We start from the raw sequence: 14199 nt of genomic DNA on the forward strand, positions 1-14199 counted from the left end.
CTAGCTGTCTTAGCAGTCAGCCAAGTTTGACATTGGTGAGGCACTCTAAAATGACAGACGTAGCCGGATTAGTGAGATAGATTCGCTTGCATGTTGGACAAAATGCCCACCCTGGGATTTTACTGTTGAGTAACTAGCTAGCTAGTCACGGATCATTAATAGACAAGACTTGGTAGCTAGATTACCAAGTTGACTCACGAGCTCGCGTCTGTCACCCGCAACTAATAATTCATTTTGAGCTGTTGCGGGTATAGCTAGCTAGTTTGTACTGGACGACAGAACGGGCAAACAGGTGACACCTTGTCATAGATTCGGGAGGCTGCAATCTCTGGATCGGACTTCAGATGCTGTCTGTGTCGCCGGGTGGGGCCGTCACTGTGGATCAGACACGGTGAAAAGACATATTGCAATATCTTTTGTCGAAAGCTAACGTTATACGGATTGCAAGCTTGATAGCGCACCGTTCGGCGAAATGGCCAAACCCGAATCGAAGAAAAGCGGCGTGGTCTTCGGGACCAGCCGGTCTGCCGCAGCGGAAGAGCAGGTCAACAACGGGTCACTCGACTTGTCTTCAACCGGGGGGTCCCACGATCCGGCACCGGCAGCACCCACAAGCGCAACCAAACCAAAATCTGGGAAACAGGGATCACGAGAGAACGGTTCGCGACGTACGACGGAGTCTGAAGTATTTGATGACGGAACCATCACCTTCTTCTGGTGAGTGAGGTTGCAGAAATTAGCTTTCTGAACATATTAGATGTTAATTGAGGTGCGAGATTCGCTAACTGACAGCCGCTGTTGGTCGATTGCGACCAGTAAGTTAAATTAATTATGGGAGTTATTTTAAACGGTCTTCGCCTTCTATTTTGACGCACTGAACGGATTGGCTTGTAGTCGTATAAATCAGTTCATAATGAAGTGGGTCATTTAATATCTTGTTTTACTGATGTGTGCGTTTCATGCATCATTCTAGTCGATTAGGTTATTTTTTTTAACTGCATGTATGAAGGCGGGGCGGTGATACCTTCCATAAATAGGGGAAAATCCTTTGTGTTTGGATTTTATTTGTTTCCATTTGGCCTGCTATAAACGTGTCATTAGCCTGAAACTTGTGTACATGACCGTTATTGATGGCTCCGGAATTCAAGGTTACGCCTTGGGAGGTAGGTGAATGTCAATGCGAGATTCTCGGAAACGGCCGCCGCTCGTGCGCAAATGAAAATCAGTGGCTCTCCTGTTTGCCGGCTAGTTGTGCGATCACCCATCCGTATATTTTGGCAAATACATATTAGTAACGTCAATAACCTTTATTTGTTATCTTGCCATTAGGTTATATTAGCTATATAAAACGGGTGTGCGATACTGGGCAGTGGTTTAATGGGGACTAGAAGGTGGTGTGCAGCTTTGGCGCTCTCTAGGAGAGGCCTTATTTGTTTGTGAGTGAGCCCATTGTTTTTTTTTTTTGGTGTTTTTTTTTTTTTTTTAGTTTTGAATGGGTGTGTTTGGCAGCACGTTGTGCCCAACCTCTTCTCTCTTTCCGTGCGTCCTGCTCTGCGTCGATCACTGTCGCGTAGCCGTGCCTACAGGTCAGGGTGGGAAAGCCCGGCCAGCGAAGGCCTCTCTATGGGTTTATAATCCGCATGTTCATCCCTGTCTCTTCAGCGGAAAGTGCTGTGGGATCCACTAAAGACTTTAAGCTGGGACAAAAGTAGGCAGATTGCTGTGTCGGTGGGGGGAGGGGGGGGGAGGCTTTGGTGCAGTGTGTGTGTGTGTGTATGTGTACGTTTGGGTAGGGGGGGGGGATTATGTATGCATTAACAAACACTCTCCCAACACACTAAAGTGTGCACATGTGCTGCCATACTGCTTGTATGATTGAACGCAGCCTGTGGCCTAATTGCAGGTGTCGCTAAGAGTCACCTTTTAGCAGTCAGCACTGCTGGCACACCTGAGTCATTAATACACGGCTGTTGTCTACCTTGTCATACAGGTTTCCTCTTTTTCCACAGCGCGCACGAACTGCCGCCGTGGGCTATGCATGGCAAATTGTGGTCACTCACTCACTCACTCACTCACTCACACACTCACGGGCGACCTGTGGGACGCATGCGCAGGTGGTGCTTCGTTTAGTAGGAAGCACGTGCATATGCAGGTGCATATGCCAAAATCACCACTTCGAACGAGAACGAGATTTTAAAGCACAGCTTCATCGCCCAACGTTACTTTAGCTAACCCTAACATGTTAGCGTTTCCCCTACTTTAGTTAACCTAGTTAGCGCGTACCACCGATGCAGATGTATGGACACACGGAGGACAACAAATAACGTTACAGAGGTGAGGACATGCCATAGCTAGCTAGCTATAGTTAGCTATAGTTAGCCCAGTTTTACTCGTGGCACTTTGTACAGGTGCGCCGTGGGTCTGCGCGGTTTTGTGCGCGTTCTGTTCTGCGCTATTTCGCGTGTGTAACCTTGGCTGAGTTGCAGATGCTGAAGTGTGTGTGTAGCCCCCCTGTGGGACAGTGGCTCGTGGCTGGTGTGGGGTGAAGCAGGCGGGGTGGGGGTGGGGGGTTCGCCAGGCTCACAGTCACGTTGGCACAGCGTTGGCATGTTGTTACCCCTGGCAGAGTCGGCCTGTCTGGCTGGATGGCGGTATATCGGTGGAGGTGTGGCTGGATGGCGGTATATCGGTGGAGGTGTGGCTGGATGGCGGTATATCGGTGGAGGTGTGGCTGGATGGCGGTATATCGGTGGAGGTGTGGCTGGATGGCGGTATAGTGGTGGCGGTGTGGCTGGATGGCGGTATATCGGTGGAGGTGTGGCTGGATGGCGGTATATCGGTGGAGGTGTGGCTGGATGGCGGTATATCGGTGGAGGTGTGGCTGGATGGCGGTATATCGGTGGAGGTGTGGCTGGATGGCGGTATATCGTGGAGGTGTGGCTGGATGGCGGTATATCGGTGGAGGTGTGGCTGAATGGCGGTATATCGGTGGAGGTGTGGCTGGATGGCGGTATATCGGTGGAGGTGTGGCTGGATGGCGGTATATCGTGGAGGTGTGGCTGGATGGCGGTATATCGGTGGAGGCGTGGCTGGATGGCGGTATATCGGTGGAGGTGTGGCTGGATGGCGGTATATCGGTGGAGGTGTGGCTGGATGGCGGTATATCGGTGGAGGTGTGGCTGGATGGCGGTATATCGGTGGCGGTGTGGCTGGATGGCGGTATATCGGTGGCGGTGTGGCTGGATGGCGGTATATCGGTGGCGGTGTGGCTGGATGGCGGTATATCGGCTGAGGTGTGGCTGGATGGCGGTATATCGGTGGAGGTGTGGCTGAATGGCGGTATATCGGTGGCGGTGTGGCTGGATGGCGGTATATCGGTGGAGGTGTGGCTGGATGGCGGTATGTTGGTGAAGGTTTGGCTGGATGGCGGTATATCGGTGGAGGTGTGGCTGGATGGCGGTATAGTGGCGAAGGTTTGGCTGGATGGCGGTATATCGGTGGAGGTTTGGCTGGATGGCGGTATATCGGTGGCGGTGTGGCTGGATGGCGGTATATCGGTGGAGGTGTGGCTGGATGGCGGTATATCGGTGGAGGTGTGGCTGGATGGCGGTATATCGGTGGAGGTGTGGCTGGATGGCGGTATTTCCCCGCTGGCTGTTTTCGTCCGTTGACTGAGCCAGAGCTCCCTGCTCGTCTGGATTTGAGGAAGGCTTTTTGTTTTATTTTTTATTTTATTTTTTTTTCTTCCTGGCCTTGCGGCTCCACCCGTACATTTCTTAGGCTGTGTGTTTTTTTTATTGTTTTTTTTTTCATTTTTTGGTCCTCATAGCTTTTTCCTGCCAAACAAGCTACGAGAACAAAGCAGTCATCGTCACATGCTTGTGACTGCATGTGACAGAGAGGGACCTGTGTGTGAGAGAGAGAGAGAGAGAGAGAGACTGTGTGTGTGTGTGTGTGTGTGTGTGGGAAAGAGAGAGAGAGACTGTGTGTGTGTGTGTGTGTGTGGCGGTGGGAGAGAGAGAGAGAGAGAGAGACTGTGTGAGTGTGTGTGTGTGAGTGTGTGTGTGAGTGTGTGAGTGTGTGAGTGTGTGAGTGTGTGAGTGTGAGTGTGAGTGTGAGTGTGAGTGTGAGTGTGAGTGTGAGTGTGAGTGTGAGTGTGAGTGTGAGTGTGAGTGTGAGTGTGATGACACAGACTCAAACCTGTTCAGTTTAGTGTGTGTGGCCATAAGCCTCTCGAACAATGCTCAAACCTGCTCTCCAGCTACTGTCAAAAATGCAGACTGTCTTCATGCCTACCTGTGAGCCCGCAAACGGAATACTCCTGTACCCTCCCACCCCGGAGGACAAACTGCTCAGGCTGGGTACTGTACACTCCCACACCACAGGACATGCAGCTCAGGCTGGGTACTGTACACTCCCACACCAGAGGTCATGCAGCTCAGGCTGGGTACTGTACACTCCCACACCGGAGGACATGCAGCTCAGGCTGGGTACTGTACACTCCCACACCAGAGGTCATGCAGCTCAGGCTGGGTACTGTACACTCCCACACCAGAGGTCATGCAGCTCAGGCTGGGTACTGTACACTCCCACACCACAGGTCATGCAGCTCAGGCTGGGTACTGTACACTCCCACACCAGAGGACATGCAGCTCAGGCTGGGTACTGTACACTCCCACACCAGAGGACATGCAGCTCAGGCTGGGTACTGTACACTCCCACACCAGAGGTCATGCAGCTCAGGCTGGGTACTGTACACTCCCACACCAGAGGTCATGCAGCTCAGGCTGGGTACTGTACACTCCCACACCAGAGGACATGCAGCTCAGGCTGGGTACCGTACACTCCCACACCACAGGACATGCAGCTCAGGCTGGGTACTGTACACTCCCACACCACAGGACATGCAGCTCAGGCTAGGTCCCATACACTCCCACACCACAGGACATGCAGCTCAGGCTGGGTACTGTACACTCCCACACCACAGGACATGCAGCTCAGGCTGGGTACTGTACACTCCCACACCACAGGACATGCAGCTCAGGCTGGGTACTGTACACTCCTGCCATTGCCCTTGACGAAGGCCTGGGCCTCAAAACTGGAGTTGGTCCCCGGGCGCTGCACTGTGGCTGCCCACTGCTCCTGAGTAGCCAGGACGGGTCAAATGCAGAGGACAAACAACCCAACGACAAACAACCCAACGGGCTTCAATAAAGTGTGTATTAATTGGTTCACACGGTTCACTGGAATGATAATGACATCAGAGCTCTTTGAAAACAACAGCAAACTTTGGGTTTCCGTTAAAATAATCAGACACATTTTTTCATTTAAATGTAGGCCTGAATCAGGGCGGCGCTGTGCCTGTACAGCAGCAGCTCTGAACGGTGGCAGAGGAGCCATCTTCGGCTGCTTTGTGTGGAGGAGGTTGACGCTTATTGCATTATTCTGTGGAGGCATAGTTCATTTCTCTCAATGGCCTTGCTGCTTGGTTACAGAGTTGTATTATTGTTTCCAAGGGATCCCTGTTCCCATGGTGACGACTAAGCCCCTCCCCATTTTTCTGGGATGAATACACTCGCTCTGCACTCTGTTGCAACCCCCGCCACCCGCCACCCGCCACCCGCCACCCGCCCCCGCACGCTCACCTGCGGGTTCAGCGTGGGGGAACGGGGGCCGGTTCTGTCGCGGGCAGACTGCGGTAATCTCCGGCTCAGAGCCAGTATAACCGGCTGTATAACTGCCAAAGTGTGTGTGGGGGGGGGGGGGTTGCTCATATATTATTTTAAAATAGGCACCATAGAACAAAAAGTAAATCCTCGCTCACTTTGACACTTAACGCGTAGTTGCACATGGTATGCTTGTACTGTATGTCCAGGGCAGCATGGCGTCATAGCCAGTTCCTCTCTGGCAGGATGGCAGGGGGGGAGGATAAGGAGGACGGCCAAGCTCACCAGTTTGGACTCCTAGAAATGTATCAGGGCCAGAGAGAAAGAAAACACAACACACACGTGCACACACACACACACACACACACACGCGCAGTATTTCTAACTTCTTGTTGTCCTTGGGAGGTTCGGTGCCTGGAGACGGAGGGGCCCTGCTGCAAGGCCTAGGAATGTAGTGTTGTGCAGACTTCTTGTTTATGACAGAGAAACCCTCCTCCCTTCAGTGCCCTAGGGCGCTCAGCCTCCTCCCTCCAGTGCCCTAGGGCGCTCAGCCTCCTCCCTCCAGTGCCCTAGGGCGCTCAGCCTCCTCCCTCCAGTGCCCTCGGGCGCTCAGCGCTGTGTGGTGAAGGCCAATGGAGGGCAGAGGTAATGGGCAGTGCTGCCATGTTTTTAGCCCACAGCTGTGCCACCCTGTACCCCTGCCAGGGCTACCTACTGCAGCTGAGCTGGGCTGGGCTGGGCTGGGCTTGATCACCCCCTGGATGGGAGACCTCCTGGGATATCAGTGCAGGTCTGGGTGGGTCTTCCGTCCTTAAGAGGAGGAGGTGTAAAACGGAGGTTCTGCCTCCCTGTGCTCATTAAAGGGCTCCCTGGTGCTTTCTGAAATGGTGAGGGTGCTCTCACTAGTGTCCCGATCACATTTCCTCAAAGACAAACACACCTAATTGTCCCTCCGCACCTGATTAGAGGCACAGTCTTCTGTGTTTCCTGCCTGCTCTGATTCCTCAATCAATGCCGTTTCCTGATCTGCACACTTCACTACTTCTGAATGAATGAATCATTGCATCTATGCAGCACTTTTCCGAAACACTTCGAGTGCTTTACAGTGATGAGGGGGAACTCTCCTCACCCACCACCACCAATGTGCAGCACCCGACTGGGTGATGCACGGCAGCCATTTTGCGCCAGAACGCTCACCACACATTAGGCTAAGGTGGAGAGGGAGAGAACTATTTTTTTTAGCCAATTAAATCAGGGGATGATTAGGTGGCAGGTTGAGAGAGCCTGGTTGGGAATTTAGCCAGGACACCAGGGGGTAACCCCCTGCTCTCTGCAATGAGTGTCACAGGGTCTTTAGTGACCACAGTGAGTCAGGACCTCGGTTTAACGTCCCATCCCAAAGACGGAATAGTATGCAATAGTGTACTGAATAGTACACAGGTACACTGATACGGACAGGGCCTGTGTTTTGAGTGAACAGTTGGCCTACTTCCTTCAGTAAAAGTACACAGAATAAAACAAATGAGAACAAAAAAAAAATATATATATATATGCTATCAGTGTCTCACTAACTTGAACCTACAATCTTGTTTTTCTCATGTTAGAGTAAAACCTTTAAAAACAATTTTTTCTCGCTGGTTTGGAATGCCCAGTAGGGTTGATCGGCAGCACTTAGTGCCACGACCTCCGCTGTCGATTCAGGAGCGCACGGGCCGGCGTGCGCTCTGCTCTGACGCACGCGACGTCAGCCGCCATGTTATCGCAGCAGTGTAGGAGTCCAGCTCGCACAGACACGAGTCAGAGGAATGCACTTCCGAACAGGCAGACCGCGGGTGCCTTATCGACCAGCGGGGGTCGCTAGCGAGCCAGGCGGCACCGTAATCACAGCTGTCTGGGTGATGCTACTGCAGTCTGCACTGGCCCAGAGCAAAACCTCCTGGTTGGTTCACACAAATGTGTGAGTGACACTTCATGTTTTCGCTCCACCCCTTTGAGGGTTTTGTGGAATTTTGCACTCCTGTCCTTGTGAAGGGGTTTGTAGCGCTCCCTCAGCTAGCCCGTAGCCGCTAACGCAGGGCGTGGTCGCAGGGCTGGTGCTTGTGTTCACCTCTCTCTCTCCCTCTCCCACTCCCTCTCCCTCTCTTTCTCTCCCTCTCCCCCCCCCTCTCTCTCCCCCTCCCTCCCCTTCTCTTTCTCTCTCTCTCTCTCTCCTGCTTTTGTCCCAGTTTAGCTGCCTATGCTGCATGTGCTGCCTATGCAGCTTCTGCTACATGTGCTGCTGGTGCAGCCTGTTCTACCTGGGCTACCAGTGCTGTGTGTGCTGCCTAAGCAGCCTGTGCTGCTGAAGCAGTCTGTGCTGTCTGTGATGCCTAACCAGCCTGTGCTGCCTAAGCAGTCTGTGCTGCCTGTGCTGACTGTACTGTCTGTGCTGTCTGTTGAATTTTATTTTGCGCCTTTGGGCTCGTCCTGTTTTGGGAGGGGGGGTTTGGGGGGGTGATGTTGTGATCCTCGCAGAAACCCTGGTTTGGTTCTGAAATGCATAAAGACTGCCGTATCCGTCATCTGGTGTAATTAATAATGATGCGTTTTTATTTGCCTGGAGTGCCTCATCGGGGGCTTAACTGTGCGGCCCTCTGAGGAGAAACAGGAGGAGAGGCGCTGCGGTCCAGCCAAAGCTCAGCGGCGGCCGCTAAACGGAGAGTAAACGAGGAGGCAGTGAAACGCAGTAGAGCTGAGGATGAGATATTAAAGGAAGGAGGCAGTGAAACGCAGTAAAGCTGAGGATGAGATATTAAAGGAAGGAGGCAGTGAAACGCAGTAAAGCTGAGGGTGAGATATTAAAGGAAGGAGGCAGTGAAACGCAGTAAAGCTGAGGGTGAGATATTAAAGGAAGGAGGCAGTGAAACGCAGTAAAGCTGAGGGTGAGATGTTAAAGGAAGGAGGCAGTGAAACGCAGTAAAGCTGAGGATGGGATATTAAAGGCTGTTTCTCTCCCTCCCTGTCGCGCGCGCTGCAGGAGAGCCCACACGCTGACCGTGCTGTTCAGCCTGACCTGCGCCCTGGTGTACGTCACCCTGCTGGAGGAGACGCCCCAGGACACCGCCTACAACACCAAGAGGTCAGCTCCGCCCTGGCCCGGCCCGCCCCACCCGGCCCCACCCTGCCCCAACCCGCCCCCCCCCCCGCCCCGCCCCCGCCCCGTTTGCTCTGACAGCAGGCTGTAATGGCGCGCTCTGCGGCTCCAGCGCCTCTCTGGCTCCGCGGAGGCTGCGGGTTCGGGTCCGCGCGGGAGAAGGGGTTAGGTTCAGGGCGCTTGTTCCTGTGAGGCGGTCGGGCGCTGCCCGTGGGGCGGGGTTCCTGGGGACGCCCACCTCTCTGCACGGTCTCCCGGGATCCCACATCCAGCCCAGGACTGATCTCTCGCTGCTCTGTGACTGAGTCAGAGCTGCTGCCTGATTGGTCAGCTCACTGGAGTGGGCATGGCCAGCGTTGGCCAGTGTTCTAATGCCCGTCATTCAGCCAAGGTGCAGTTCCTCCAGGAAAACACACATATTTACACACACACACACGCACATACGCACACGTACACACACACACACACACACACACAGATACACACACACACACACACACACACGCACATATGCACACGTACACACACACACACACACACACACACACACACACACACACACACACAGACCTGCTGGTCTGTGGTGAGTCTTTAGCTTATCAGCATGCCACATGCGTTTCATGTTAACTGTGTGCCTGGCTCAGATTTTTATTGCATGTGTAAACATATGTGCGGAAGTTTGGGTGGGGTGACGTCTCGGGGTCGTGAGTGGCAGTGGCAGCAAGCGTAGCGTGTGTCCGGACACAGGAAGTGTGTGGGGGCAGGAGAGAACAGATATAGCCTCTGACTGGGGGGAGGAGCAGGCTTGTCCTGTTGCGGGACATTAGCTAACCGGATTACTCCTGCCTGGAACCTGCTGCCGCCTGATTGGTCACAGACACCTGCGCCGGTCCTCCTCTTCCTCAGTCCTTTAAGAATATCAGTCCCTAAATGGCTGTTTAGTATTAACTGTGTGAGTGTGAGTGTGAGTGTGAGTGTGAGTGTGAGTGTGAGTGTGAGTGTGAGTGTGAGTGTGAGTGTGAGTGTGTGTTTCTGAGATTATTTTTCAATATAAGCATGCCAGTTAAGACAGATGGACGTGAGTTTAATTATTTCTGCTCAGTTGGATAGTATTATTAGCTTTTTAATTTGATGTTTACAAGCATCACACACATTGCTTGTTTCACGTTTTCACAGTAATAAACAATTAATTATCATTTTTTAAATACACAGTAATCAATGATAATTTCACGTCACTTTCAATGTCAGACAAAATAATTCCAAATAATAGTGTTTTAATTTGTTGTTTTGTGTGTGTGTGTGCGTGCGTGCGTGCGTGCGTGCGTGCGTGCGTGCGTGCGTGTATGTGTGTATGTGTGTGTGTGTGTGTGTGTGTGTGTGTGTGTGTGTGTTTCAGAGGGATCGTGGCCAGCATCTTGGTGTTCCTCTGCTTTGGGGTGACGCAAGCGAAAGATGGTCCCTTTACCAGACCACATCCAGGTACTGCTCCTACACACTCACACACTCACTCCCTAATACTGCTCCTACACACTCACACACACACACCCTAATACTGCGCACACACTCACACACTCACACCCTAATACTGCTCTTACACACTCACACACTCACACCCTAATACTGCTCTTACACACTCACACACTCACACCCTAATACTGCTCCTACACACTCACACACTCACACCCTAATACTGCTCCTACACACTCACACACTCACACCCTAATACTGCTCCTACACACTCACACACTCACACCCTAATACTGCTCCTACACACTCACACACTCACACCCTAATACTGCTCCTACACACTCACACACTCACACCCTAATACTGCTCTTACACACTCACACACTCACACCCTAATACTGCTCCTACACACTCACACACTCACACCCTAATACTGCTCTTACACACTCACACACTCACACCCTAATACTGCTCTTACACACTCACACACACACACACACCCTAATACTGTACACAAACACGCACACACACACACACACACCCTAATACTGCGCACACACACGCGCACACACACACACTCAGCGCAGGTTCTCACGTACAGCGCGTGTGAATTCAGCGCAGGTTCTCACGTACAGCGTGTGTGAATTCAGCGCAGGTTCTCACGTACAGCGCGTGTGAATTCAGCGCAGGTTCTCACGTACAGCGCGTGTGAATTCAGCGCAGGTTCTCACGTACAGCGCGTGTGAATTCAGCGCAGGTTCTCACGTACAGCGCGTGTGAATTCAGCGCAGGTTCTCACGTACAGCGCGGGTGAATTCAGCGCAGGTTCTCACGTACAGCGCGTGTGAATTCAGCGCAGGTTCTCACGTACAGCGCGTGTGAATTCAGCGCAGGTTCTCACGTACAGCGCGTGTGTGTGTGTCGGGCAAGAAGCTGTGAGCTTGTTTCCTCCTGAAAGGAAGCTGGCACTCGCAGCCTGCTGTCGCGTCGCCGTGGGTTACGCCTGCGCTATTTTTAGACCGAGGAGCTGATGGTACTGATTTCGGCAGTCCTGAGCCGACCGGCCCGAAGCCCCGCCAAACTGCTGCTGAGACGCGGCGATAATGGAGCGCACGCACGCTCACACGCTCGTTTAGGGGCGCCCGCTCGTTTTAGGGGCCCTGCTCGGTTTAGGGGGTGCCCGCGCGGTTTAGGGGAATACGCTCGCTTTTAGGGGTGCCTGCTCGGTTTAGGGGTGCATGCCAGGTTTAGGGGTGCATGCCAGGTTTAGGGGTGCATTCCAGGTTTAGGGGTGCATGCCAGGTTTAGGGGACCACGCTCAGTTTAGGGGTGCATGCCAGGTTTAGGGGACCACGCTCAGTTTAGGGGTGCATGCCAGGTTTAGGGATGCATGCCAGGTTTAGGGATGCATGCCAGGTTTAGGGGTACATGCCAGGTTTAGGGGACCACGCTCAGTTTAGGGGTGCATGCCAGGTTTAGGGATGCATGCCAGGTTTAGGGGTGCGTGCCAGGTTTAGGGGTGCCTGCCAGGTTTAGGGGACCACGCTCAGTTTAGGGGTGCATGCCAGGTTTAGGAGTGCATGCCAGGTTTAGGGGTGCATGCCAGGTTTAGGGGTGCATGCCAGGTTTAGGGGACCATGCTCAGTTTAGGGGTGCATGCCAGGTTTAGGGGACCACGCTCAGTTTAGGGGTGCATGCCAGGTTTAGGGGCGCACGCTCGGTTTAGGGGACCACGCTCAGTTTAGGGGTGCATGCCAGGTTTAGGGGCGCACGCAGGCCCGACCCGCTCGGACAAGGGGAGTAAGGAGACGGTAACGGGGGCGTCTGCTTCCTGCTCAGGCCCCGAAAGAGAGAAAGGGCATCGTCCCCGCTCCACCCCACCCCCCCTCGGTAATGGACTATTGATTTTGGCTCTTCCCTTTTACTGAGAAAGGGAGCGGGGGAGGGGGGGTGGGATGGTGCGGGGGGGATTGGGGGGGGGGGCAGGGCCAGAGTACAGTACACCCCCTGCAGTTTGACTGTAACTGAGAGGTCCTCGGGACCCATTCACTGGGATGCTAAAGGAAAGATTCTCCCAAAAATGAAAAAAGAGCTGCTTTTGCTGTTTGTAGACATGAATACAAACATCCAGAGGGACATGTGTCAGTGGTCTGCTTCATGAGATGGATTATTCCTGATGACGTAGTTGGGTCTGAAACTCCTGTCTGTTATGAAAGCTGTATGGCGGGCAGCCTTCCCGATCCCGGCGGTTTTTGTCGTTAGTTTTGCGAGTTTAAAATCAGTCGGGCGTATGTGCGCACGCTCTTCTGCGTCTGTCAAGCAAAAGTCTGTCCGGCCATTTCCATCCGGCCATTTTTATTAGCCCAAGCCCCCATTGCACGTGAACGCCTAAACGTGCACTGCATGCTGGGAAATGTAGTTCAAATCAAAAGGGGGGGGGGGGTTGCTGAGGGTAGCAGATTTGTACAACTATTTCATAGAAGGCTAATGAAAGCAAAGCTAATTACTTCCACAATAAAGATAAATACTAAAAGGGTGTTTTTCCTGTACTGTGTGCTGCATGGGGTCATGAGGTGGGGGTGTGCGGTACGGAGGGTAGGGGGGCGTTTTAAATTCCCCTCGTTGTAGGCATGAGTCAGACTGGGAGTGGCAGAGGGGGCGGGGTGGGGTGATTGCAGGTCGTCGTTGCCCTGTTCCGGGGGCCCCTGACCTTGTAGTTGCCGCGGAGACAGACGTCTGTCAGCGTAGCGACGCGTCGTTTGCTTGACTACGCCGTGCGTCCGGTCGGGCCTGCGGAACCTGTCCCGCGCCGAAAAAAGCGTGAACGCCGTGACAAAGGGACCCGTCGGGTGTGGTTGGGACGGCCGCGCCCCCGTCCCAGCACACAAGCAGCGAACTTATTGTGTCGCTTCGAAATGTCCTCACCCACCTGGATTCCAGAGCATATACTGGTGTGGGCGTGTGTTAATGTGTAATTAACGCTACAGCGATTTACAGTCACAACAGCAACAGCAAACAACCAACAAACAACCAACAGCAACAACAAACAACCGACAAACAACCAACAGCAACAACAAACAACCAACAAACAACCAACAGCAACAACAAACAAACAACCAACATCAACACCAACATCAACAGCAACACCAATAGCGACGCATTGTGTGTCTGTTTGGTACTGCACAGTAACGAGCTGAAAGAGCAGTGTGTGCTGTTCACACCTCCACCTGTACGCCAGCGCTGCCCGACCCTGTTTCTGGAGATCTGCCGTCCTGTAGGTTTTCTCTTCAACCGGTGAACAAAGCACACCTCATTCATACAGCAAGAGCGCGGCTGCCCAACCCTGCTCCTGTAGGTTTTCATTTCAAGCCTCATTTGGCGCACCTTATTCTGCTAATTAGCTGCTCAGTGAGAGCTCTCGCTGTTGAGTGAGGTGTGGCTTTGTTGGGGTTGGAGTGAAAACCTTCAGGACGGCAGATCTCCAGGTTTGGAGTTGGGCGTCCCTGGTGTGGGGACTCCCAGCTGCTGGGGGGGTCGAGACCTGAGACCCGGTCGGAACAAAATTGTGCTCACAGAGAAGAGCTGATTCTTACCTGGGTGTTTATTAGTTCAGGTAAGCAGGTATGGGCAGTGGGGGGGTGGGGGGCATTACCATAAAACAGGGGGGCCCCCCGGTGGTGAAATACAGCTGTATCGCTACACAGAGCCTGCATCTGGAACTGCCTACGGGACGGCTCGTAATGGTCCTCTGAGCTGAGCTCCTAGCGGTGAACTGAGCTGTCAGGGCAGAGCTGCAGGGGGCGGGGATGATCCCCCAGTGTGGCCTCTCATTGGTGTGACCCTGCCGCCTCAGAGTCTGCTTCACTGTTCCTGGTCAGAATCTGCATGGTCAGAAGTGTGAGTGTTACTGCAAAAATCCCCTGTGAATGCTGA

The 14199-nt window shown here is 53.2% G+C and overlaps 1 protein-coding gene across 1 annotated transcript in view; it reads left to right on the forward strand.

Moving 5' to 3' along the window:
* Nucleotides 1–472: 472 nt before the first annotated feature.
* The window catches only part of ptdss2 (phosphatidylserine synthase 2), a 21922-nt gene continuing 8195 nt past the window's right edge, over nucleotides 473–14199 (forward strand). The window contains exons 1-3 of the mRNA XM_035396468.1: nucleotides 473–717; nucleotides 8683–8784; nucleotides 10196–10278. Coding sequence (XP_035252359.1) covers nucleotides 473–717; nucleotides 8683–8784; nucleotides 10196–10278 — 430 coding nt within the window. The remainder of the gene's footprint in view (nucleotides 718–8682; nucleotides 8785–10195; nucleotides 10279–14199) is intronic.

Source organism: Anguilla anguilla, chromosome 16, assembly GCF_013347855.1.
Source record: "Anguilla anguilla isolate fAngAng1 chromosome 16, fAngAng1.pri, whole genome shotgun sequence".
NCBI lineage: Eukaryota > Metazoa > Chordata > Actinopteri > Anguilliformes > Anguillidae > Anguilla > Anguilla anguilla.